The sequence below is a fragment of the Orcinus orca genome, chromosome 9 (genome assembly GCF_937001465.1).
Source record: "Orcinus orca chromosome 9, mOrcOrc1.1, whole genome shotgun sequence".
Classification (NCBI taxonomy): domain Eukaryota; kingdom Metazoa; phylum Chordata; class Mammalia; order Artiodactyla; family Delphinidae; genus Orcinus; species Orcinus orca.
Window position 1 is genome coordinate 89,500,242 of NC_064567.1, and position 26,623 is coordinate 89,526,864.

Genomic DNA, 26,623 nt, shown 5'->3' on the forward strand with positions numbered 1-26,623 from the left:
AGTATGGAGGTTCCTCAAGAAATTAAAAACAGAACTACCATATGATTCAGCAATCTGAAGAAAATGCAATCACTATCTGGAAAAGATATATGCACCCCTATGTTCACTGAAGCATTATTTACACTAGCCAAGATGTGGAAACAACCTAAGGGTCCATGGCAAATGAATGGATAAAGAAAATGTGGTGTATATGTGTAATGGAATATTATTCAGCTACAAAAAAAGAAAGAAATCCTGCCATTTGTGACAACATGGATGGACCTTGAGGGCATTATGCTAAGTAAAATAAGTCAGATAGAGGAAAACAAAAGCCTTTGATTTCACTTATATGTAGAATCTAAAAAAACAAAACAAAACAAACTCATAGATACAAGAGAACAGATTGGTGGCTGCTAGAGGTGAGGGGTAAGGGGTGGGAGAAATGGGTGAAGATGGTGAAAAGGTACAAACTTCCAGTTATAAGACAGTAAGTCCAGGGATGTAATGTACAGCAGGGGGACTACAGCTAACAATACCATATACTGAAAGTTGCTAAAAGAGAAAATCTTAAAAGTTCTCATCACAGGAAAAAAAAAAGTTAGGCTGTGCACCTGAAACTAATATAATGTTATGTGTCAATTATATCCCAATACAAACAAATATTTTAAAAATTTAATACACACTATTAGGATTCAAGAAGGGAGATTAGGCCATTGGGAATTAAAAAGAAAAGCTCATTAACTCTTTTTTTCTGTTGCCAAGTTCCCAACTTGGCTTTGTGATAGATGGCGTAATCGGCCCCAATCCTTCATCTCTTTCTGCAGCCATATCCTTTGCTATTTAGTATCGCACTGTGGCTGGGTTGCTTTGGTGAGCCACACTTACGGGGCTATTTTCTCTCTTGTGCCTCTGCCTTCACTGTGAAACCAAGCTCAGAATAGCCTGCTGCAGGATTAGAGACATGAAGAACAGAGTATTAACTATGGTTAAAGCCAGCCTAGATCAGCAGCTAGCCTAGTGTGGAGTAAACCCAGCCAAAGTCAGCAAAGTCACTTAGCTGCCCCTCACAGGCCCCAAGACGTATAAGCAATAAATGCTTATTGCATGCAACTCAGATTTTGTAGCTATTATACAACAATTTTGTGGCAACAGTTAAACAGACTTTTGAGCAGACTTTAACTGACAAATGCATTTTTAAATTTCTGCTGAAAATATTTGCTAATTACAACACCATTATTTGACATTTCTCTCTGTCTTCACTATGGCCTACTGAATCTTAGACAGCACGACTACTTACTACTGACCTGACACAGCCCCCAGAAAATCAAGCTCTTACGAGTCTGGGAAGCAAGTCAGAGAGCTGTCTTAATGAAAAGAAGGAGTGATCCTAAAATACACCAACATAAGAAGAGAGGTAACAAAGAGTGGAAAGCTGTCTGAAGAATCAACAGGGTACGTAACCCAAAGGATCAGTGTATTTGTATTACAGCTAAAGTGTGTTTGGTTCAAGAGAATCTACCGATACGTTTCCTCTGCTTGCGCCTAACATAAAAACTCTTCGAAGTGATTTCATATTTTTTAAAAAATCTTCTACTTGAATGTTAATAACACAGGCTATTACCATATGATATTATATGGAGCAGTATCCAAGTAGACGACATTTAAACCTGCATTAAACAATCCTTTTAAAACTAAAAAAGTTAAACTCCTATGTTTCTATATCATCATTTAAATATCACACATGCAGGTTTCCTTCCATTATAAGAATGTCAAGTCTCTAAACTACTTGTTAATTATACAAAGAATAAAGTGTATATTTACAAAGCTTTTAAAAAACCCTACTGTCGTCTAGAGCTACTGACCTCATCATACACAGCTACTGACCTGCTCAGAAGCTGAAACCTCCCCTTAAATGTCATCCTTATTATTGTTTCAAATGGTCTGCAATCTAATTAAATGCTAATCCACTTTTTCACAATTTATAACATTTGACATTTATATTGGGATTCTATATGTCATGCCCAGAAACCATCAGATAATAGTTATTATTAGAAAATGCCCTAACAATTTACCTTTTAAAAGGAATACTTACTAGTATTGTTTGCCTATAATTTTGTTATCACAGTAGTTTGTAAGCCTATATATTACCAAGGTATCACAATAATTCCCTTATATAATACTTTAATTTTCTTTTAACATATAGAGAACAAGGAAAACTCTGATTCAAACTTGTGGTTGCAAGGTCTAGTGACATGTTCTACTAAAGTTCACATTTCAGAACTATACAAATTACCGATATATCACCATTATATAATCAATTTGTTCAATCATAAAATATTATGATATATACATCTATAGGGGTGTGTGTGTGCATTTGGAATATAAAATTCTACTTAGTAAATTAATTATAACTTCACAGCTGCTGTCAAGGCAAACGAGTAAGAATTCTTAAATGAAGACAGTCTAAAAAAACACTTACCTCATTTTCACAAAAGAGCACCTTGGAAACATACTAAATTAAATACATGTGAAGGAAGTAAACCCTAAGACTTATAACTCGCATGTGCGAATTCAAGGCTAAATCCCTGTTATTTCTAAATTAAATCACTAAACCATCTAAACATCTGCTACCATCTGAATGTTCGTACCCTCCGCCCACCAATTCATACGTTGAAACCTAATGCCCCAGGTGGCGGGAGTCTTTGGCAGCTGATTAGGTTATGAGGGCAGAGCACTCATGAATGGGATTTGTGCCCTTATAAGAGAGGCTTGAGAAGGCCCCCTTGCCCCTTCCACACTGTGAGCTTACAGAATAAAGACAGCCATCTATGAACCAAAAAGGGGCTCTCACCAAATACCTAATCTGCTGACGCCTTGATCTTGCACTTGCCAGCCTCCAGAACTGTGAGAAATAAATTGCTGTTGTTTATAAGTCACCCAGTTTAGGGCATTTTGTTACAGTAGCCCGAATGGACTAAGACACTATCCATTAAGAATAGAGAAGTAAACTATGATACGTAAATATACTATGCAGGTATTAAAATAGCAAATATAGATCTCTATGTTATATTGTAAAGTGGGTAAGTAAATCACAAAACAATACTACTTAAGTAAAAAAAGAAAGATGTATTTGTGTTGTGGTACAAGAGAGTTTTTTTGTTTGTTTGTTTTTGTACGCAGGCCTCTCACTGTTGTGGCCTCTCCCCGGATGCGCAGGCCCAGGGGCCATGGCTCACGGGCCCAGGCACTCCGCGGCATGTGGGATCTTCCAGGACCGGGGCACAAACCCGTGTCCCCTGCATCGGCAGGCGGACTCTCAACCACTGCGCCACCAGGGAAGCCCAACAAGAGAGTTTTAAAGCTTGGTCTAGACTCAAATCGGAGTCTGAATGCTAGTTTCAAGACTTGCCTGCCGGCATTGCACTTTTAGGAGTCTATATCGGCCAGGCTACTAAGCTTTCTCAGCCTGAATTCCCACTTTGTAGTGGCGGATATTGATACTTCCATTTCAAGGGTTGTTGTGAGATAAATGAGATAATACATTTTAATGCCTTGGCACAATCCAAGCAACTATAGATGTTTAATAATGGTAGTTATTTTTACGACCCTATCCTAACCTTAAAAAATGAATTCTCGGGCTTCCCTGGTGGCACAGTGGTTGGGAGTCCGCCTGCCGATGCAGGGGACGTGGGTTCGTGCCCTGGTCCGGGAAGATCCCATATGCCGCGGAGCGGCTGGGCCCGTGAGCCACGGCCACTGGGCCGGCGCGTCCGGAGCCTGTGTTCCGCAACGGGAGAGGCCGTGGCAGTGAGAGGGCCGCATACCATAAAAAAAAAAAAAAAAAAAAAAGAATTCTCTGGTACCATTTAAGAGTCAGAAAGAAGGATGTAAGGATTTGTCCCTATAGAGCTTTAGGTTTTTATGACATAACTCTGGTGATTAATAACAAAGAAGACTTAGAAAAACAAATACATGTGTAATGATAAAATAATTTCAGATTATTATAAGCAAATATATGTACTATGTATATAACTCATATATGTTTTATTCTACTATATCCTAAGACATTCAAATAATAAGGTTGAAAAGAAAAACACACAGCTTTTTTAGGCATATGAAAGAATATATCCAAAAACACATAGTGAGTTTAGATGGTCATAAAGATGGTCTACACAAAGGATCAACTTGAGAAATCCTTTTACCATCCTTTCTCCTGATGTGAACTAAAGCTATAGTTAAGCATGTTAAATGTTCCGATAGCCAAGAAACTTCCACAACTAACCTTTAGGAAAATAAATTTAGGATTCTGGAAAGCTGCTCATTCTACATTTCAAGTTTTGTATTTTCAAGTTGCCCTTTTAAAAAACACACTGTTGTTAAAATTCTAGCTTTCCTTTATTTCACAGCTTAAACATTCATTAATGATATGATTTCTGTTACTTTTCAACCTTGTGGACTTGAGACTTAAATATCTCACCTACAGAAAGAACTGTCCCTTTATAGACTTATACCAAATTTCAACTAAACATTTCCACTTACAGATAGAGTAGATATTCTACTTTAAAACATGTTTCAGGGCTTCCCTGGTGGCGCAGTGGTTGGGGGTCCACCTGCCGATGCAGGGGACATGGGTTCGTGCCCCAGTCCGGGAGGATCCCACGTGCCGTGGAGCGGCTGGGCCCGTGAGCTATGGCCGCTGGGCCAGCGTGTCTGGAGCCTGTGCTCCGCAGCGGGAGAGGCCACAGCAGTGAGAGGCCCGCGTACGGCAAAAAAAAAAAAAAAAAAGAAAAGAAAAACATCTTTCAATCTTTCTCTCACTAAAGATTTAACACTTGGCTATTTTCTTCTAAATGTTTTCAGTGAAATAATTATAAAGGAAGAGGAATATGGTAAGATCAAAGAACAAAATGTGTCAAATTTAAAAACATAGAGGAGGGGCAGAAAGTGTTATTAATAGCCAAAATACAAGAGATGAACATTAAAAGTTACTTGTCATTACTCAATAATATTTAAAATAATAAACATATGATGCTGTTTGAACTGTTATTTAATGCTTAGGCTTTCTTTAAACACTAAAATGAAAGCAGAAAAGTAAAACGACCTTAAAAAAATTCACTTAAAAAAAAAAAATTTTAAGAAACTGTGAACCAAGATGGCGGAGTAGAAGGACATGCTCTCACTCCCTCTTGTGAGAACACCAGAATCATAACTAGCTGCTGGACAATCATCAACAGGAAGACACTGGAACTCATCAAAAAAGATACCCCCACATCCAAAGACAAAGGAGAAGCCACAATGAGACGGTAGGAGGGGCACAATCACAGCAAAATCAAATCCCGTAACTGCTGGGTGGGTGACTCACAGACTGCAGAACACTTATACCACAGAAGTCCACCCACTGGAGTGAAGGTTCTGAGCCCCACGTCAGGCTTCCCGACCTGGGGGTCTGGCAATGGGAAGAGGAATTTGTAGAGAATCAGACTTTGAAGCTGTAAGGCCAACTGGCCCGAGGCAGGGGAACACAATCAGATTCACAGGTTGCATCAGAATGAAATTCTCCGGACAACCCAGTTCCAGAAACTGCCCTGGAGACATTCCGGACCACCCAGTTCCAGAAACTAACCTGGGGACTTTGAAACCAGCCCAGCCTTCCCGCCTTTCAAGGGGCGGGACTAACGGTCCCCCAGGATACCCGAAAAGACCACCAAATAAGGAATACCCTGCGCCCTCCCAGATTCACCACACCCCTTTCCCTTCTTCCCCTATAAAATCTTGCCCAACCCTCGCCCCAGCGTGACTTCTCTGGCCCCCTTTCTCTCGGACCAGTGAACCTCGCCCGGGAGTGCTCCCTAATAAAGCTCACTTGAAGCCTTCCCCTGTTTCGTGATGCCTAGTGGGATTTGACTGCAGGACTTCGACAGGACTGGAGGAAACAGAGACTCTAGGAGGGCACACACAAAGTAGTGTGCGCATTGGGACCCAGGGGAAGGAGCAATGACCCCAGGGGAGACTGAACCAGACCTACCTGCTAGTGTTGGACGGTCTCCTGAAGAGGCAGGGGGTGGCTGTGGCTTACTGTGGGGACAAGGACACTGGCAGCAGAAGTTCTGGGACGTACTCCTTGGCGTGAGCTCTCCCAGAGTCTGCCATTCGCCCCACCAAAGAGCCCAGGTAGGCTCCACTGTTGGGTTGCCTCAGGCCAAACAACCAAGAGGGAGGGAACTCAGCCCCACCCATCAGCAGTCAAGTGGATTAAAGTTTTACTGAGCTCTGTCCACCAGAGCAAGAGTCAGCTCTACCCACCACCAGTCCCTCGCATCAGGAAACCTGCACAAGCCTCTTAGACAGCCTCACCCACCAGAGGGCAGACAGCAGAAGCAAGAACTACAGTCCTGCAGCCTGTGGACCAATAACCACATTCACAGAACGACAGACAAGATGAAAAGGCAGAGGGCTATGTACCAGATGAAGGAACAAGATAAAACCACAGAAAAACAACTAAATGAAGTGGAGATAGGCAACATTCCAGAAAAAGAATTCAGAATAATGATAGGGAAGATGATCCAGGACCTCAGAAATACAAAGGAGGCAAAGATCGAGAAGATGCAAGAAATGTTTAACAAAGACCTAGAAGAATTAAAGAGCAAACAAACAGAGATGAACAATACAATAACTGAAATGAAAACTACACTAGAAGGAATCAATAGCAGAATAACTGAGGCAGAAGAACGGATAAGTGACCTGAAAGACTGAATGGTGGAATTCACTGCTGTGGAACAGAATAAAGAAAAAAAAATGAAAAGAAATGAAGACAGCCTAAGAGACCTCTGGGACAACATTAAAGGCAACAACATTCACATTATAGGGGTCCCAGAAGTAGAAGAGAGAGAGAAAGGACCCGAGAAAATATTTGAAGAGATTATAGTTGAAAACTTCCCTAACATGGGAAAGGAAATAGCCACCCAAGTCCAGGAAGCACAGAGAGTCCCATACAGGATAAACCCAAGGAGAAACAAACCAAGACACATAGTAATCAAACTGGCAAAAATTAAAGACAAAGAAAAATTATTGAAAGCAGCAAGGGAAAAATGACAACATACAAGGGAACTCCCATAAGATTAACAGCTGATTTCTCAGCAGAAACTCTACAAGCCAGAAGGGAGTGGCATGATATACTTAAAGTGATGAAAGGCAAGAACCTACAGCCAAGATTACTCTACTCAGCAAGGATCTCATTCAGATTCGATGGAGAAATCAAAAGCTTTACAGAAAAGCAAAAGCTAAGAGAATTCAGCACCACCAAACCAGCTCTACAACAAATGCTAAAGGAACTTCTCTAAGTGGGAACACAAGAAAAGAACCTACAAAAACAAACCCCAAACAATTAAGAAAACGGTAATAGGAACATATATATCAATAATTACCTTAAATGTGAATGGATTAAATGCTCCAACCAAAAGACACAATCTTGCTGAATGGATACAAAAACAAGACCCATATATATGCTGTCTACAAGAGACCCACTTCAGACCTAGGGACACATACAGACTGAAAGTGCGGGGATGGAAAAACATATCCCATGCAAATAGAAATCAGAAGAAAGCTGGAGGAGCAATACTCATATCAGATAAAATAGACTTTAAAATAAAGAATGTTACAAGAGACAAGGAAGGACACTACATAATGATCAACGGATCAATGCAAGAAGAAGATATAACAATTATAAATATGTACGCACCCACCATAGGAGCACCTCAATACATAAGGTAACTGCTAACAGCTGTAAAACAGGAAATCAACAGTAACACAATAATCGTGGGGGACTTTAACACCTCACTTACACCAATGGACGGATCAATCAAAATGAAAATAAATAAGGAAACAGAAGCTTTAAATGACACAGTAGACCAGATAGATTTAATTGATATTTATAGGACATTCCATCCAAAAACAACAGAATACACTCTCTTCTCAAGTGTGCACGGAACATTCTCCAGGATAGACCACATCTTGGGTCACAAATCAAGTCTCAGTAAATTTAAGAAAACTGAAATCATATCAAGCATCTTTTCTGACCACAACGCTATGAGATTAGAAATGAATTACAGGGGAAAAAACATAAAAAACACAAACACATGGAGGCTAAACACTACGTTACTAAATAACCAAGAGATCACTGAAGAAATCAAAGAGGAAATCAAAAAATACCTAAAGACAAATGACAATGAAAACGTGACAATCTAAAACCTACGGGATACAGCAAAAGCAGTTCTAAGAGGGAAGTTTATAGCTATACAGGCCTACCTCAAAAAACAAGAAAAATCTCAAATAAATAATCTAATCTTACACCTAAAGGAACTACAGAAAGAAGAACAAACAAAACCCAAAGTTAGAAGAAGGAAAGAAATCATAAAGATCAGAGCAGAAATAACTGAAATAGAAACAAAGAAAACAATTGATCAATAAAAAAACAAAAGATCAATAAAACTAAAAGCTGGTTCTTTGAGAAGATAAACAAAATTGATAAACCGTTAGCCAGGCTCATCACGAAAAAGAGGGAGAGGACTCCAATCAATAAAATTGGAAATGAAAAAGGAGAGGTTACAACAGACACCACAGAAATACAAAGCATCCTAAGAGACTACTACAGGCAACTCTATGCCAATAAAATGGACAACCGGGAAGAAATGGAAAAATTCTTAGAAAGGTATAACCTTCTAAGACTGAACCAGGAAGAAATAGAAAATATGAACAGACCAATCTCAAGTAGTGAAGTTGAAACTGTGATTAAAAATCTTCCAACAAAAGTCCAGGACCAGATGGCTTCACAGGTGAATCCTATCAAACATTTAGGGAAGAGCTAACACCCGTCTTTCTCAAACTCTTCCAAAAAACTGCAGAGGAAGGAACATTCCCAAACTCATTCTGTGAGGCCACCACCACCCTGATACCAAAACCAGACAAAGATACTGCAAAAAAAGAAAATTACAGACCAATATCACTGATGAATATAGATGCAAAAATCCTCAACAAAATACTAGCAAACAGAATCCAACAACACATTAAAAGGATCATACACCATGATCAAGTGGATTTATCCCAGGGATGCAAGGATTCTTCAATACATGCAAATCAATCAATGTGATACACCATATTAACAAACTGAAGAAGAAAAACCATATGATCATCTCAATAGATGCAGAAAAGCTTTAGACAAAATTCAACACCCACTTATGATAAAAACTCTCCAGAAAGTGGGCAAAGAGGGAACCTACCTCAACATAATAAAGGCCATATATGACAAACCCACAGCAAACATCATTCTCAATGGTGAAAAACTGAAAGCATTTCCACTAAGATCAGGAACAAGACAAGGATGTCCACTCTCACAACTATTATTCAATACAGTTTTGGAAGTCCTAGCCTCAGCAATCAGAGAAGAAAAAGAAAGAAAAGGAATACAAACTGGAAAAGAAGAAGTAAAACTGTCACTGTTTGCAGATGACATGATACTATACATAGAGAATCCTAAAGATGCCACCCGAAAACTACTAGAGCTAATCAGTGAATTTGGTAAAGTTGCAGGATACAAAATTAATACACAGAAATCCCTTGCATTCCTATACACTAATGATGAAAAATCTGTAAGAGAAATTAAGGAAACACTCCCATTTACCACTGCAACAAGAATAATAAAATACCTAGGAATAAACCTACCTAGGGAGACAAAAGACCTGTATGCAGAAAACTATAAGACACTGATGAAAGAAATCAAAGATGATACCAACAGATGGAGAGATATACCATGTTCTTGGATTGGAAGAATCAATATTGTGAAAATGACTATACTACCCAAAGCAATCTACAGATTCAATGCAATCCCTATCAAATTACCAATGGCATTTTTTTTATGGAAGTAGAACAAAAAATCTTAAAATTTGTATGGAGACACAAAGACCCCGAATAGCCAAATTAGTCTTGAGGGAAAAGAACGGAGCTGGAGGAATCAGACTCCCTGACTTCAGACTACACTACAAAGCTACAGTCATCAAGACAATATGGTACTGGCACAAAAACAGAAACATAGATCAATGGAACAAGATAGAAAGCCCAGAGGTAATAAACCCATGCACCTATGGACAACTAATTTATGACAAAGGAGGCAAGGATATACAATGGAGAAAAGACAGTCTCTTCAATAAGTGGTGCTGGGAAAACTGGACAGCTACATGTAAAAGAATGAAATTAGAACACTCCCTAACACCATACACAAAAATAAACTCAAAATGAATTAGAGACCTAAATGTACGACCGGACACTATAAAACTCTTAGAGGAAAACATAGGAAGAACACTCTTTGACATAAAGCACAGCAAGATCTTTTTTGATCCACCTCCTAGAGTAATGGAAATAAAAACAAAAATAAACAAATGGGACCTAATGAAACTTAAAAGCTTTTGCACAGCAAAGGAAACCATAAACAAGACGAAAAGACAACCCTCAGAATGGGTGAAAATATTTGCAAATGAATCAACGGACAAACGATTTATCTCCAAAATATATAAATATCTCATGCAGCTCAATATTAAAAAAACAAACAACCCAATCCAAAAATGGGCAGAAGACCTAAACAGACCTTTCTCCAAAGAAGACGTACAGATGGCCAAGAAGCACATGAAAAGATGCTCAACATCACTAATTATTAGAGAAATGCAAATCAAAACTACAAAGAGGTATCACCTCACACCAGTTAGAATGGGCATCATCAGAAAATCTACAAACAACAAATACTGGAGAGGGTGTGGAGAAAAGGGAACCCTCTTGCACTGTTGGTGGGCATGTAAACTGATACAGCCACTATGGAGAACAGTATGGAGGTTCCTTAAAAAACTGAAAATAGAATTACCATATGATCCAGCAATCCCACTACTAGGCATATACCCAGCGAAAACAACAATTCAAAAAGACTCATGCGGGCTTCCCTGGTGATGCAGTGGTTGAGAGTCCGCCTGCCGATGCAGGGGACATGGGTTCGTGCCCCGGTCCAGGAAGATCCCACATGCCGTGGAGCGGCTAGGCCTGTGAGTCATGGCCGCTGAGCCTGCATGTCCAGAGCCTGTGCTCCGCAACAGGAGAGGCCACAACAGTGAGAGGCCTGTGTATCGAAAAAAAGAAAAAAAAAAAGACTCACGCACCCCAATGTTCATTGCAGCAGTATTTACAACAGCCAGGTCATGGAAGTAAACTAAATGCCAATCGACAGAAGAATGGATAAAGAAGATGTGGTACATATATACAATGGAATATTACCCAGCCATAAAAAGGAACGAAATTGGGTCTTTGTTGAGACGTGAATGGATCTAGAGACTGTCATACAGAGTGAAATAAGTCAGAAAGAGAAAAACAAATATTGTGTATTAACGCATATACGTGGAACCTAGAAAAATGGTACAGATGAACCGGTTTGCAGGGCAGAAATTGAGACACAGTTGTAGAGAACAAGTGTATGGACACCAAAGGGGGAACGTGGCTGAGGGGTGGTGGTGGTGGTGTGATGAATTGGGCAACTGGAATTGACATGTATACAGTGATGTGTATAAAATGGATGACTAATAAGAACCTGCTGTGTAAAAAAAAAAAAAATGTGATCAAATGTATTCTATTGGAATGAATCAAACGTAGACCATGTTTACTGTCTAAAAAAAAAAATTTTAAGTCCGGAACTTTCTGTTACCCTTTAGCATTGTAGGATGGTAGGCCTGAATAATTTAGGGTCACAGACTATTTGACCAACAGCATCAATTCAATCCAATGTTTTTGATATATTTTAATTTTGTTAAAGCCTTTTGCCACCACTGCCTTAACTGAAGTCACATGTTACATTTACCACTGCCCCTGCCTGACACAGAAGAGTGATATATTTTCCATACATATGCTGGCTCTTCTTTATAATGTTGTTTTCAGGTGGGACCATCTCATAAGGATATTTTTTTCCTGACACTTCCAGTAATTACACTGAACTAACTCTACTGGATATAATACTGAATTTCATTTATAGCAATAAACCATGTTTTTCAAAGTAATAAGTATCATAATAAAGCTTCTATAAAAAAAGTCTGAGAGAAAAATTAGTCATCTAATTACCTACAAAGAGCTTCCATGGTCTCTGTAGGGCCAGTTTTCAATAAACAAAGTTAAAAAAAAAAGATGCTTCTAAATTATTTGTCAAGACTGCAAGAATAATTGAGTAGAAAACAGCACCATATTAATATGCAAACACAATGGAGCCATCCATTGGAAGTGAAAGCAGGAAGTCTCATGAAATGATTGTTAGCACCAAGGATTATTTTATGCAAATTCCTTAAGTTCAATTTGTTACCAACCTACTCTAAAAATTATTCCAGAACTAACTAGAACTACTAGGATATAGGTAAAGCCAGATTACAACTGACCCTTGAACACATGGTTTTGAACTGGGAGGGTCCACTTACCTGCAGATTTTTTTCAGTAGTAAATAATACAGTACTACATGATCCGCAGTTGGTTGAATCCACCGACACGGAAGGGATGACAAGGAGAAACTACGAATACGGAGAGCTGACTATCAATTACACATGGATTTCTGACTGCAGGGAGGGTAGGTACCCCAACCCCCAAGTTGTTCAAGAGTCAACTGTACTTCATTTTACAATGTTTCAATTGGAGCAGTCAGGGAAGCCAAACAACAACAACAAAAAAACATGGTTAGCTATCCGTATAATGACAGTAGAGATACCACATTTTGGCACATTCTCTAAAATTAGTCCATCAATGACAGTTAAAGATGTACTAAAGCCCTACTCCTTGGATTTCAGTTAGCATACATATCTACTAGTTAAATATGTATGCTTAACTTTAAAACATTAATGTAGAGAATTAAAATTATGATTCAGGCATGCAGGTATTATTTTAAATATATGCAAACAGCTGTTTCAAAAAGAGTAATTTTGGAGCTAAACTTCCACAGTCTAGGGCTCGAACCTTTAGAAAGTAAATCAACATCTTTCTTTTACAGTTTTAAGCACTTCACTTCCTCCAATCATTTTCTAATGGTTCAAGTCAATTTCACACTAAGTAACAGCACATGAATGATATCTGAGGTGAGGGGGTCTCATGACAGGAAATTTGATCAATCTGAAATAATTACACTTAAAAATATATATAATTTAGCCCATAAAGTGGCACATGCATTTTTTTAAAAGTCTTATAAAACCTGCCTGCATTTTTTAAGTGTAGCAATGGTAGGAGGGCCAATTTTTAAGAGGTAACATTTTTTTCTGGTTTAAATTCATAAGAAAGTTTCAAAAATTCACTATAAAATTTTCCAGTAAATTAATATGCAGTCAATTCAATATTTATAGTTAGTCAAGTACTGTATAATTAGTAATTTTAAACAAAATCATTAAAGTTTACAGAAGGGACTATCACTTACCAGCTGCTCTGATTTTACACCATACAACTTGATGGTCTTTGCCACGTTTTTTGACACAGCTAATGTGAGGTCTGCATCAACAGCAGCTACATTTAGTTCACTGAAGAAAACAAAAACAGACTTTAATTATTAGCAACACAGTTCATCAACAAAGTAAAGAGCAACATATAAACCTAATCCCAATAAACAATGCGGTGATTTTTTTTTTATAGATTTCACTGGTTGCCTCCAAGAACTGATTGATTGCACTGTTTCATTTTCCCTGCTAAATTCAGCATTAGGAAAAAGTGCTCTAAGACTGTCTGGTTAATGACCAGTTTCTCATTAATAAATGCATGTCATGTGTGAGTTCAGGCTGTGATTAAGAGAGTAAATTGTGTGCAGATTTTTCAAGTAGCACTCTTGTTAATACTGATAAGTGCAATTAGAGACACTGCATGTCACAGACATCTGCAAGGAAATGACAGCTTTTGAATGGAAATGGTAACCTTGGAAGGACAAAGGCTAAAAATATAAATTACACGATACATAAAGATACTCAGTTTCTGTAGAAATTATGCCAATTCATGCTATTTTGATAAAATAGCTTTTTAAATATATCAAAAGCATAACAAGGATTTAACTTGATATTTTAAAAATTTGGATTCTTAAAGTATTTCTCTGTCATGCTTATTTTCAATTTAACATTGGATTAATTGGGACATTTGAGGTAATTGCAAAAAAAAGTATTTACAAAGACCATGGAAAGTTAACTTTTTTAAAGTTAATTTTTAATTAAGAGTTAAAAATTGCATGAAAATGCATATACAAGTAGAAAAGCAAGAAAAGTAATTATTGTCTCTCAAGTAGCAGAATAAATCTTGGCACTTACCAGGTTGCCTTTATGAAGAAAGTGAAGGACTTTAAAACAACATTAGTGCTTACTATGTGTGACAAAAATGCCCTTTCATATGCCAGTGAGACATAATTTTATTAAAGTTCACTTTCACATTCTATTAAACAATGGCATAAGTATGCTTCTTCAAGTCCCACCTTACAATTGATCACAGCATTGTCAAACTGCACCGGGGAATGGGTGCAGTCCATAAACAGGTTAACATGTCCATAAACAGGTAAAGAGATCAAGTTCAATCCATGACCAGTTTTGTCACTACCATATGAAACAAATAACGGAGACATTAGGGTATAAACGTCTTCAGTCAGGACTTTGGAAAGTCAAGATAACTGTGGAAAGATTTAGGATCAAGATGCTGGGCAATTTCAATGCTGTATTTAGATAGATATGCATATTATACCTGTGGCTTTTTAGTTGTACTCTCACATGCCTCAGAATCACCATCTTCAAATTTGTAATCTAAAAGAATCTAGACTTTTATACCTTGGTTCTATATTGCCTAACTACTAATTTTACTCCTCAAAATATTCACCTATAAATAAATGTATAGACCTACTGTTATGACAACTTGTTATTATGACAGGAACTGAGACAGTCTCAACTGCAGATTAACCTGGGGGGTCCGTAAAATGTCTAAAAGCAACAGTATAATACATTGTCTGCAACCATTCAGGTTGCACAACCATATCCTCTGCTAGGATATCTTCCCTTTTGAGAGTTTTAAAAGCTGTCACATTCACTTAGAAAGCTTAAAATAGCAAACACAAGTAGACTAATCAGGATTATAATCCTTGTACGCCATGAAGTACTTTCTGGATTTAAGATAAAAAAAAGCTGATCTCCATGCTTTAGCTTCTCAATTTGTAAAATTTTTTAATATTAACTTTCCTACGTAATATCAGAAATTTACTATGGCATAAAGAATTAGGTTGTTTTACTTTGTATCCTTGACAAGATACAGAATAATGATAATTGACTATTTTTAGACTGTATTTAAATAGTTTTATTAATTGGAATCTCAAGTATTGATACTTACTACATATGCACTCACTCAATGCAAAACTCTTGGTTTAATTTCCAGACTAATTCTTTGAATGATTTGAGATAAATTAAAGATGTACTGCCATTATACATCACTAACAAATGTGGCAGGCATTTTGCGGCATGCCGCTACATGAAAATACATACCTTGCTATAGTTTTAATGATACCTTCAAGTTCATCGGCAGAAGGAGGATTACGACCACCAGGGGGAAAAACCAAGTTGATCGGATCAAAGAGTCGAGATAAGGATTTTGATAGATAAGCAGCCTCATAGGGTTGTAGTGAGTCTTTCAAAGCCTTTCCGGGACTGTGGGAACAAAGTTTATTAAAAATGAACTTAAATTATACAAAACTAAGTGCTAGTGTATCAGGTTGTAAATGCCTTTCTTAAAAACATATCTCCTATATAAAATGTAACTCTATATGAAGAAAAGAAAAAATTTTGTTTAAAAATGTATAAATATATTTACATAATCAAATGCTTATTAAGAACTAAACATTTTAATTTATACATAATTCCTGGGCATAAATGTTATATAATATGCACCAGTACCTACTGTAGTAAGTTTGTCGCTTAAAACTAAAGGAGTAACACTGTAAAATCTTATTAATTCTAATGGGGCCATGCCTTCACTTAGCATGTTTCTATAGAGCATACAAGAGAGGCAAGTCTGCAGAGACCTGCTCCCACAAGCTCAACCCTTTTCACACACAACAGCTGCCCTCTCATAAGCTCAGTGCCTAAGAGGGAAGTATACAGGTGCAGGTTTTTATCAGCCTTCTGATGCCAAAACTGATACTAACAAGAATGAGGACAAAATAAAAAGTGCTTGTGCAAGTCCCACAATCACCCAAATACTCCTAATTGTAGTTCTAAGTTAATTTGTTTTACAACATTCTTCACAAACTAAAATTTAGCCTACTAAACACTTCTTTCCTCCTCAGTCCTCCTATGTCTTCAGTTATTTCTGTTGATTTTCATTTACTTGTCCAACTATTGGATCTTGTATTTTACCTCTGACAATTACTATCAAATACCTATAACCATATAATTAACTCTGTATCTTCTCACATCACCCCTGTTTATGATCCTTCTACTGGCCTTTCCATTATCTTAAACAAACAAAACAAATCCCCCTTAATCCTAAATGTTCATTTTGAAAACATCTGACCTACTCCTTCAGGTATAGGAAACTTGGCTCTCTCCTTTTCCACCTTTGCTGGTCAACTGACAAGACCTAGAGGTCAGAACACTCTTGGCTCCTACATCACAATTCCATACTTATCTTAACACTTTCTCATTCAATAAGTGTTTCACTCAACACATAGTTCCTGAGAATACTATGTGCCAGCCCTCACTGAGTGCTGGGAGGATAGAGATGAAATTTGCTTTACAGTCCAGTGAAGAAATGTGCAGGTAAAGTGTGAACTATAATAACTTCCATAACAGATGATGAGAGAAAGACCACAATGGGAACAGGGAAGAACTAGTGTCTAAATGTGTCTGAGGCAATCCTCTACTGAAGTCCACACCAGCTATTTAAATGTCTTCCCTATTTTTGCTCTGGTCATTTACTGACCTTAAGAAGCCTCTTCTCTCTTCTGCAGAAATTTCAGCACTAAATTGTAAGTACTAACATTCTTCTTCTCCAAGGATCCTTCCAAAAGGTCCTGCAGCTCTACTCCAACACCAAAGCTGCCAAGGCCCAGCTGGCTATCTGCCAGCAGCCACTCTTCAAGCAGCTCGCACGGGAGAAGCAGCTCTATGCCAACATGTTTGAGAGGCTGGCTGAAGAGGAGAGCAAGACCAAGGCTGTGGTCGTTGCAGGAGAGCAGCCTGCTGACACAGAGATGGAGGACGAGCAGAAGGATGACCCGGCAGGGGGCCAGCCGCAGGTGGGGGCAGAGCACAGCCTCCCTCAGCCCTGCTCCAGTGGCTGCCTGCCTCCCCTGCTCCCTACCTTACTCCACCCTGTTAGTTTTGGAAAACCTGAAGAATCTGGGCGGGGTGGGGGGGGAGAAGGATCCTTGGTGATTACAATGTCAAAACAAACAACTTTTCTAAAACCTGTCCTGTACTAGAAGTCTACTTTCATTTTAGCTTTACTATGGAGCTTCCATGTTTGAGTCATTGTTTTGAACTGCTCTACCTGTGACGTCTCCAAGCTCGAAGACAACTTTCCACACCCCCACTTGCTGCCATCTCCTTCCCGCCTACTAATTCTCTTAAATGTCTACAATTTGCCAGGTACTTCCTAGATGCGGGAAATGTAGCAATGAAGTCAGTTAAAAAAAACTCTCTGTCCCCTTAAAGAGACTTCTGAGAACACAATATTGTAAATCAACTCTACTGCAATAAAAACTAATAAAAAAAAAAAAGACTTCTGAGAAACACACAAAAAAAGAAATAAAATTTTTAAATGAGTTAACTACGGAATACAATGGAGAGTAAAATATTCTAAGAGAAAAAGGAAGTAAGGAAGCCAGAGACCATTTTTGTTTTTTTTTTTTCGTTTTTGTTTTTAATCCAATTTTACATAGGGTGAGGCAAGGGAAAGCTTCCTGAGAAGATGTGAGGGAAAAGAGGGAGCAAGTTATATAGATTTCCAGGGTAGGCGCTTTCTATAGGAAGAGAACAAGCGCAAAGGCCCTGAGAAGAGACTTAGACCTGGCTGCGTTTGACAAAAAGTTAGAGAAGCAGAGCACTTAAGTGACAGGAGAACAGTACAAGATGAGGTCTAAGAGAAAACAGATGGAACAAATCATGCTGGGCTTTGTATATCAATAAAAGTGCTAGATTTTACTCAAAAGAACTTGCTCTTTGACCTTACAGTGATCAGCGCTACGGAACCCTATGCTCATCCTCCACCGTTTCAAGGTGCTCTCATTAGCATCTTGATTTTTCTAATTTACCTTCCTTTCAAAGCTCTTACGAAGAAAATCTCAGTTAGATGGTCTCTGTATCTGCTGCTAAGCGTTCCACGTATTGCAGAGAAAAAGTAAATTGTTTCTATTAAATGTTTATGCAAACCTCTTAATTTCAAGAGACCTGAAGCTCCAGGTATTAAAATTCTACTTCTGCAGCCCTTCACTCTCCACAGCTGACCACCTGCCTCAACTTTACACTAAGACCAAAACCAGTGGCAATGATCTTACTAGCTTATTTTTTCCTTTGTAACTTCACCTACCCTCAGCGATTTTCCTCTTATCCCAAAGAAAAAGTAGCTTTATTCCTTTGTTCATATCAAAACCTCTCAGAAGAATTACCTACCTCCTTCTTTCCCGTTCTCTCTTTTTTTAAAACTTCTTTATCAAGATTTAATTTACATTCAATTCAACCATTTAAAGTGTATAATTCAATGGCTTTCAGTATATTCAATATATATTCAGTATATTCATGGTGATGTGCAACCATCACCATGCTCAATCCCAGAACATTTTTATCACCTTCAAAAGAAACCTCATAGCCTTTAGCTTTAATCTTTTACCCCCCCCACTCACCCCATCCCCAGCCCTAAGCAACCACTAATATGCTTTATATCTCTATAGATTTCCCTATTCTTAACTTTCATAGGAATAGGATCATACAGCATATGGGCTTTATATCTGGCTTTTTTCACTTAGCATAATTTTTTCAAGGTTCAGTCATGTTGTAACATGTGTCAGTTCTTCATTCCTTCATTCATGTGTGGATATATCACATGTGGTTACCCATCTGTCTGCTGATGGACATTTTGGGTGTTTCTATCTTTTGGTGATTATGAATGCTGCTATAAACATTCATTACAAATTTGTGTGTGAACACATTTTAAAATTTTTTTTTAATTTGCTTAATATGCTTTGTTTTTATTGTGATAACATATACATAACAGATGGGTGTTGTGCACAATAAGGAAGCACCCACCTATTGATCTCATCTGTCTGAGGCTTCACTTCAGCTAACTGGCAGCTGAGGGCAGGATGAGAAATGCTGCGGTTCTGCTCTTCTTAGGAAGAAAGCCCTCCAGTTAGGAGTGGTGGGGGAGGGAGCCCTTTGTTCTTGTCTGTCACAGTCCTGAGTGGAGCCTATGCCTTGATGAGCTGGGAAGAGGCAGGGAGGAACAACAGTCTTGGTTCTAATATCACAGGCTCTTATGGAATTCTTTCTACCGAATTTTCATAGACTTTCTTGAGTCGATGATTTTTCATTTGCTGTTTGCTTTTAAAACCATTTCCAGACACGTTAAATTGTTTGGTTTTTAATAGTTTTCACCAGATTCACTGTGGGGTGGGTCAGAGGAGTGGGGACGGCTGTCATCCCAGAAGTCAATCTCCTCCCATTCTGTCTTTCATCAATTCTAATAATGCTTTGTATCCACCATTCCACACCTAGGCCTTGAACAACCTTATTTTGCTATATCTAGAGGTCACTTCTCAGTCCTAAGCTTCTTCAGCTTTTCAACAGCATGTGACACAGTTCACCATTCCTCTTCTGACTGAAATGAACTCATTCTTTGGAGTTCCACATAACTTTCAGTTTTCCTCCTATCTCACCATTCTTTTTCCTCTTAGTCTTGCAGGCTACCACTCTTCTGCACAATCTATAAATTTTGGAGTGCATATTTTGGGCCAAAGTTCCCTTTTCTCTTTATATATATCTTCCCTATGGAATCTCCTCCAGTCCCATGATTTTTAAAGATCTGCATAGTGATGACTCTCAAATATGTATTTCTAGCCCTGATTCACATTCAACTACCTATTCAACAACACAATTTGCATCTTTGATTCAACAGTTTCAAAAGAAAAACCTTAACACTACTCGATGGGGAATTCCCTGGCAGTACAGTGGTCAGGACTCCATGCTCTCAACGTGGAGGGCCTGGGTTCGATCCCTGGTCAGGGAACTAAAATCCCACAAGCCGTGTAGCATGGCCAAAAAACAAACAAACAAAAAAACCACAAACAAAAAAGAAACAAAACAAAAACCCACTACTCGATGAAACAATGTCTTCCAATCATTAGGCTTCTCCCAACTTGTCCACACATATCCTTGATTCTTCTTTTCCTCTCAAATGTGATCTACCAGCAAGTTCTACTGGCTTGCCCTCTAAGCTATATCTCGAATCAATTCGACCAGTTCTCACCATCTCATCCACTCATCCTACTTCAAGCCATTATCATTTCTTGTCTGGATAAACAAAACAGCTTCTCCTTCCCTGTGGTGACACTCCCCCTCAGTTGTCCACAAAGAAGCCAGCATGCTAATTTTTAAATGTTTATCAGTTCATCTCATTCCTCTGTTTAAAAGTAAAGGTTTCCAGTGTTTTGAATAAACTCTAAACCCCATATCATGGTGAATAAAGCCCTACATGATCTTACGTTTCCCCTCCTCTCCGACCCAATTTTTTATCCCCCTCTCTCCCTCATTCATTGTGTTCAGCTTTCTATTCCTCAACCTCCCCATCTTAATTTTCTCAGGCTCTAAATCTGCTCTTCTCTCTGCCTGCAAAAATCTTACTCCGAATCTTCCATAGTTGATTTCTTCACATTATCTCGATCTTGGGTCAAATGTTACCTTTTCATAGAGGTTTTCTCTGACCACCCTATATAAAACACTGTCACATTATCTTGTTTTATTTTCTTCATAGTAAGAACAGCTTTCAAAAATTCAGCATAAATACTCAATGATGAAAAACGTTAACCTGGTTATTTGTGCCTTGATTCTATTCAGATTATTCTAAGGTCTCGTTCCATCCATTATCTCTTTTCTTCACTTTCTCTCTCCACTGGCTACTTCTATCTATAAAAACTCTCAGCTTTCCCTCTATCATTAAAAACAACAACAAAAAAACTTGCCTTTGGCTCAGCTACCATGGTCAAATTTATGTTTGTTTCTTGCCTCACTTCTCAAAAGAATATATAAATCATATTGTCATTGTTTCCTTGTTATATCGTCATTATTTTTTGGTTTCTTAGAAGAATACAGGTCATAAGTCTTCTTCCCCACCTCACTGAAGTCAGTCTCCAAAAGGTGAAAAGGATGTCCCAAAACACAGTGTTTTTTTTTCATTCTGATTTTTTTTTCTACATTGCATTTACTGCCTTTCCTCTATCCCCACGAGTAACATATGCTCATTTTAAGTAAAAGCAGAAAATACAGAATAAAAACTCTACCTCTTGGACATAAAACACTATTACCTTGTGCTATGTATATTTCCAGAGCTTTTCAGTGCCAACATATGAATTTAAAAATAAAACTAAACCAGAAATACAATGATACTATGTATGCTATTTTGTATACTTAAAAAAACCTTAATACAAGATTTTTCAAGATCAACAGGTAACTTTTCAGTCTTCTTGTCCCCTCTTTCCATTAGTCCTCACCTAATCTCCATGTTTAGCATCAAAGAGTAACTGAAGAGAACAACAGCGTCTCCTTCTATCATACCAGCCTACCCTTACGCCACTTGTTTTCCCAGTCAAAACTTCTATGTCCTGTATTTTACCAGTCAGAACTTCTTACTACAGTGGATAAAATTCAGCTATAAGTATTCAGAATAAAAAATTTTTAAGATAAACATTAAAATAGCACTCATAAACCTAACCTTTTTCTTACAAGGTCAGTGATCAGAATCTACTGTTACTTGAGTCAGTCTCATCACAATAAATGATTCTAGTGTTTAAAGATGGTGTGCAAGCCAATCAATTGATTTGGTGCTCAAAGAGAAATCTGAAAACAATACTCTTTTTCAATTTAGGAGGAAAGCTAGCTGGTTTAAGCTTATTGAGATGGTATTATTTTTCTGATGTGGCTTATAAATATGGCTACCTATACTGTACTTCATGAATAATCTAAGAGACTTTCAGGTTTAATTTTGACTGTACTTATGTTTTTCCCACCAGATTGAGAATCTATCCCAGCATAAAATTTATTTCCGCTATAGTTCCTGAACACACCATTTCCTTTTATATCACATTTATGCCAGTGGTCCATCAATAATGATGCTGTCTGATGTAATTACATGTTATCTTATAATATCAATTAAACGATAATGACCACATATGCTCATCTCTTAGCTTCTATTCACCTTAATTGGTGATATACTTTAAAATGAAGCTTAATCAGGAACCAGGCTGCTCAACTAAGGATAAATTTCGACTTCTTCAGTTAAAAGTGTTGTGAAGTCTTTTAAAGTAAATAAATGAATAGTAATCATTACAAGTATTCACAAAGATTAGCATTTTCCCATTTTCTAACTTATAATAAAAATAAAAGACAAAATCCTTAACAGGCCAACAAACAGGTTTGATTAAACAAACATACTCATAATCTGGCTTCTTTGGTATGAATATGTCTTGTGTATCATCTTCCATGTGTTGTAAGTCAGCATAGAGGTCTGCAGTTCCACTGCAATTAAAATTTCCTTGAATACTTTGGCTGTATTGTTGAAGACGCTTCCATAAGTCATTATAAAGACGCAATAATTTAGGGTATTCTCCTTCAAATGCCTGTTTCAAAAACATAGAAGCTGCCAAGCAAAACAATAAAATGATTAGATAAATGATAAAAAAATTAAATGTAGCGAATAAAAATTTCTTTTGTATGTGAAGATGGTGCCAGAAATAGCCTATACTATAGGACAAACCAAAGATGTGTTCTAATAAGGTCTTTCAAAATAATGCCAGTAACAGTAATTTTCCTCCCAGACCACTTACTGCACGTGATATGTAGACCATATATTTTGAAACTTAATCTACAAGGAAATAGACAAATCAACAATTACAGTTGAAGATTTTCTTTCTCTCAGTAAATGATAAAACAAGTACACAGAAAATCAGTAATTGACATCTATAGAATACTTTATCCAAAACAGCAAAGTAGCCATTATTTTCAAGTACACATGAAACATTTACCAAGATCAACGATTTCTGATAGAAACAGTCTAAATAAATTTAAAAGGTTCCAAGTCATACAAAGTATAAAAACCAAAACAGTTTTAGATTAGAAATCAGTAACAGAAATATTTTTAAAATCCTGGATAAATACCTGGAAGTGGAATTGCTGGATCATTTCTGTTTTTAATTTTTTTGGAGGAACCTCCATACTCTTTCCTAGCGGCTGCGTCAGTTTACATTCCCACCCTTTTCTCCACAACCTCATCAACACTTGTTATTTCTTGTCTTTTTGATACTAGCCATTCTAACAGGTTTGAGATTATACCTCATTGTGGTTCTGATTTCCATTTTGCTGATGATTAGTGATGCTGAGCATCTTTTCACGTACCTGTTAGCCATCTATCTGTTGTCTTTGGAAAAATGTCTACTCAGATCCTTTGCCCATTTTTTAACGGGATAATTTGATGTTTTGCTATGAGTTGTATGGGTTCTATGTATATATTAGATATAAACCCATATACCTGCAAATCAGGTATATGATTTGCAAATATTTTTTCCCATTCAGTAGGCTGCCCTTTCATTTTGTTGATGATTTCTTTTGCTGTACAGAAGCTTTTTTGTTTGATATAGTCCCACTTGTTTATTTTTCCTTTTGTTGCCTTTGCTTTTGGAGTCAAATTCGAAAGAAAATCACAATGAGATATGACTATATACCTGTTAGAATGGCAAAAATTTTTTAAAAATCAAATGTTGGTGAGGATAGAGGAACTGAAACTCTTGTATACTGTTGGCAGAACGGAAAAATTGTATTATCATTCTGCAAAACAGCCTAGCATTTTCTTAAACTGTTAAAGATATACCCACCACATGGTCAAACTATTCCTCTTCTACATGTTTATCCAACAGAAAAAAAAGTATATGTCCATATACAGACTTCTATATGAACATTCAAAGCACCTTTATTTGTAATAGCCCCAAACTGGAAACAACCCAAATGTCCATCATCAAGTGAATGCATACACAAACTATAGTATATCTGCACAATGGAATACTATCCAGAAGTAAATACATAATACAATATGGATGAATCTAAAAACAATCATGCTGCATGAAAGACAAATAAGAATACACAATACATGCTGTATCATTCAATCTGTACACAGCTCTAGGAAAGGTAAACCAATAGATAGTGACAAAACCTGGTCAGAATTTGCCTGGGGAAGAAGAAAGGAGATGGCGGGGAGAGGAATTACAAAGGGGTACATGGAAACTTTTGCAGGTGAGAAATACATTCACTGATCTTGAGTCGTGATGCTTTCATGGGTGTGTATATATGTCAAAACTTACCAAACTGTACACTTTATGTTCAGTTTACTGTATACCAATTATACTCTAGTAAAGCTGTTTAAAAAAAAAATCTTGGAGAGGACGTCTGTGAAATCTCTCCTTGCTGATGAAGAGGCCATTCACCATGGCCTGAGTGTCCCCACACATTCTTGCAAGTTATGTCAATGCGTTGCTCTTCATCCAGGCCATTTATCAGGTTTGCATTTGTAGCAAGCAACCTTGAAACATGAGGTAACTTTGCCCTGCACACAAAGAGCAGGCTTGCTTACTGCTTATGGCAAAAGCTGTAGATTGTCCAAGCTTAAAGTTCTCACCTGTGACACAAACTCACAGCATACGTACCATTCACATGGGCCCAGGAGGCCTGGAGGCATGGGGAACCAACATACAAATATGCCCATACTCACGTGGCTTGCTATGCTGTGAGTAATAAAGTTCTGCTCTGACCCAGGAGTCTCATGTCTTCTGACAATATTCAGAACATTTTGGCAGGCTAGCCTTTTTAAGTAGGGTTAAAAATCTCAGATCCTTCACGGTTCTTGAACTCCTCTAATCTAAATCATATTCTTTTTGTTATATTCTCATAACAATCTGTTCTTTGTCTTCTTTGCATTTACCACAATTTCTAATTTTACTTGTTTAAAGTATGTTTCCCCTACTTGACCGTAAACTCCATGAGGACAAGGATAATACTTGTTTTCTTCAATGCATATTTGGTACTTAACACAGTGCCTGAAATAGTAGAAATTAAATAAATATTTCTTAATGATAAACTAAGTTTTGCTTTTTAATGGACAGTATACTTTCACAGAAATCTTATCTGTATAGAACAAATCACTGTTGAGGGTTTCAGAGAGCTGAACTTTGACTACACTGTCTCAGTAAATGTGACTGACTAATCAATTCTAAGATACTTAAGTCAAACATATTTAAAGCTTACAAATATATATTGTGGTAAATCCCGAAGCTAAATTCTACCTTACTTTCTTCTATAAGGGGTTATCAAGTATTCACATCAATTACCTATAAACCTGATTATAATCAATTATTTTTTTGATAAATGTAGAACACACACTGCACATCTTAATAATCTAAGAAATCATTTATAGATAGAAAATGACAGTTACTAATTCCCAGTTACTTAGTAATTCATTACTCAGAGCATGCCCTGTGTGAGCAACTCTTCTTTTTGAGTAATAACTAGTGATTCCAACACAGCACTAACATGAAGATGAAATTCATCTTTATTCCAGTACCTTCTTTTATGATGATTTCTCCATAGCAATGAACACTATAAGAAATTATTTATTAGTTTGTGTTGATCATGTTCCTCCTTTAGAATGCAAGTTTAATGAAAACGGGGATATTACTTGACTTGTCTCTGTATTTCCTTTACCTAGAGTAACGCCAGGCACTGAATTATTGCATGAACAAATGAACTGAAAAAAGAATGAAGAGGGGTCTAGGTATGGAATTAAATCATTTCTCCAGATTCTAACAGTCTAGACTTAATTGCCTCACTACCCCCAGACCCCCTGGTTCAACTCTGATGTTTGTGTAATCCCAGAGTTGCAGCACACACAGCTCTTGCCTTAGTCTTGAGCAGCTGTGCTAAATATCAGCCTGTATATATGCTTCTGCCACTGCATCTCCCTGTGTGAAGACTGAATACCTCATCTCTCAGCCACTAACTGGGGTCCTGACCAAGAATAGGCATCACTCCTTAAAACTCCCACCAACCTTCAGACAACTAAACTCTGGTCAATGTAAAAACTGGAAGGTAGGGCTTCCCTGGTGGCGCAGTGGTTGAGAGTCCGCCTGCCGATGCAGGGGATGCGGGTTCGTGCCCTGGTCTGGGAAGATCCCACATGCCGCGGAGCGGCTGGGCCCATGAGCCATGGCCGCTGAGCCTGTGCGTCCGGAGCCTGTGCTCCGCAATGGGAGAGGCCACAACAGTGAGAGGCCTGCGTACCTCAAAAACAAAACAACAAAAAAAAAAACTGGAAAGTAGAT

At 37.8% G+C, this 26,623-nt stretch overlaps 1 protein-coding gene across 3 annotated transcripts in view; it reads right to left on the bottom strand.

The window, feature by feature from the left end:
* Positions 1–26,623, bottom strand: part of COG5 (component of oligomeric golgi complex 5) — a 282,658-nt gene that overhangs the window by 54,255 nt on the left and 201,780 nt on the right. For all 3 annotated transcript variants that reach the window (XM_033438877.2, XM_012534817.3, XM_033438883.2), the window contains exons 12-14: positions 22,692–22,896; positions 15,534–15,695; positions 13,451–13,550 (exon numbers count right to left, since the gene is read on the bottom strand). In XM_033438877.2, coding sequence (XP_033294768.1) covers positions 13,451–13,550; positions 15,534–15,695; positions 22,692–22,896 — 467 coding nt within the window. The remainder of the gene's footprint in view (positions 1–13,450; positions 13,551–15,533; positions 15,696–22,691; positions 22,897–26,623) is intronic.